The 1318-nt window shown below is 45.6% G+C and overlaps 1 protein-coding gene across 1 annotated transcript in view; it reads right to left on the bottom strand.

Moving 5' to 3' along the window:
* The window catches only part of fuca2 (alpha-L-fucosidase 2), a gene marked incomplete at both ends in the record, with an annotated part of 7845 nt that extends 6720 nt beyond the window's left edge, over window positions 1-1125 (bottom strand). The window contains 2 exon segments of the mRNA XM_014028217.1: window positions 502-712; window positions 786-1125. Coding sequence (XP_013883671.1) covers window positions 502-712; window positions 786-1125 — 551 coding nt within the window.
* Window positions 1126-1318: the final 193 nt, after the last annotated feature.

Below are 1318 nucleotides of genomic sequence, written 5' to 3'. Positions count from 1 at the left end.
ACTCATACTCACATCACATGGCTCTGGTTCACAGGTGACTGATACTCACATCGATGGCCATGTGATGTGAGTATCAGTCACATGGAGGCAGGACTTAAAAGCCTGAATTTTGCCTGAAACTCTCAGACTGAAGAAGTCTCTTGGAAGAGAGACGAAACGTTTCATTTAAGAAGAACCCGTCCAGAGGACCTATACAAWTTTTTTTTCCTTTTGATTTTTTACCTGGATTACTGAGATGCATCAGGACATAGTGCTAGCTACTGTTTTACCAAGTTAAGCTTGTACATCTGGTTTAGTTGTTTTTGGTTTGGTTGTGTTGATTCCAGCTTTCAGCTCCGGCAGCAGTTTTTACATTTCTTGTGATCTTGGTTCTCTTAGTTCACACATCAACATATAGATATTTATTCTAGGTTTAGAATATCTAAGTTTTGTTGTAATTAGAGGCAGAAAAATGTGTGCAGAATGTTACTAGTTGTTAATTGTGATTTTGTCTCGTCTCACCCCCACAAGCTGCTCGATGGTGAGGTAGTCACTGAGGGGTGCGTTCCGCCTGTAACCCCAGGACTTGGTGTCGATGGTCATGCAGTTTTCCCATTTGTGTTTGAGCAGGTGTCCTGGCTGGTACCGGTCGGTGCAGGTGTAAAACCCACCGTGTGTGCAGATGGAGCCCTTTCCCCATCGATCATTTGTCACCACCGTGTCTCGAACAGGACTGTCAACAGATACAGAAGATTTCTTTATTTTCAGGCTGAGAGAAAAGACTATACTCTCCTTCATGAGCTCACCTGTCGTTATAGAGCCAGGCCAAGAAGCCTGTGCTGTTCCAGTACTTGTCAGGTGCGTCTCCGTCCCCGTCGGACCACACCACCTCTGGTTTGTACTTGACAACCAGCTCATAAAGCTCTGGCAGAGTCTTGGTGGTGGGGAAGACGTTGGTAGTGAAGGAGTTAGCAGCGTCCTGCTCAAAGAGTGGATTAAACCACTCAAAGAGGGAGTGGTAGAGCCCTAAACGCAGATCACTGTGAGCGCGCAGAGCACTCGCCACTTCCTGCACCAGGTCTCGCTTCGGTCCCACATCCATAGAGTTCCAGTTCCACGAGTTCTTTGAGCCCCAGAGTGTGAAACCTGTAAACATAGACAGCTCCTGTTTGATTCTGCTGAACTCAACACTGACAAACTCAACACTGACAAACTCAACACTGACAAACTCAACACTGACAAATTCAACACTGACAAACTCAACACTGACAAACTCAACACTGACAAATTCAACACTGACAAACTCAACACTGACAAACTCAACACACAAACTCAACAC

This window comes from Austrofundulus limnaeus, unplaced genomic scaffold (assembly GCF_001266775.1).
Source record: "Austrofundulus limnaeus strain Quisiro unplaced genomic scaffold, Austrofundulus_limnaeus-1.0 Scaffold728, whole genome shotgun sequence".
Lineage (NCBI taxonomy): Eukaryota > Metazoa > Chordata > Actinopteri > Cyprinodontiformes > Rivulidae > Austrofundulus > Austrofundulus limnaeus.
The sequence above is the reverse complement of the archived record's forward strand: the minus strand, read 5'-3'. Positions and strand labels throughout refer to the sequence as shown.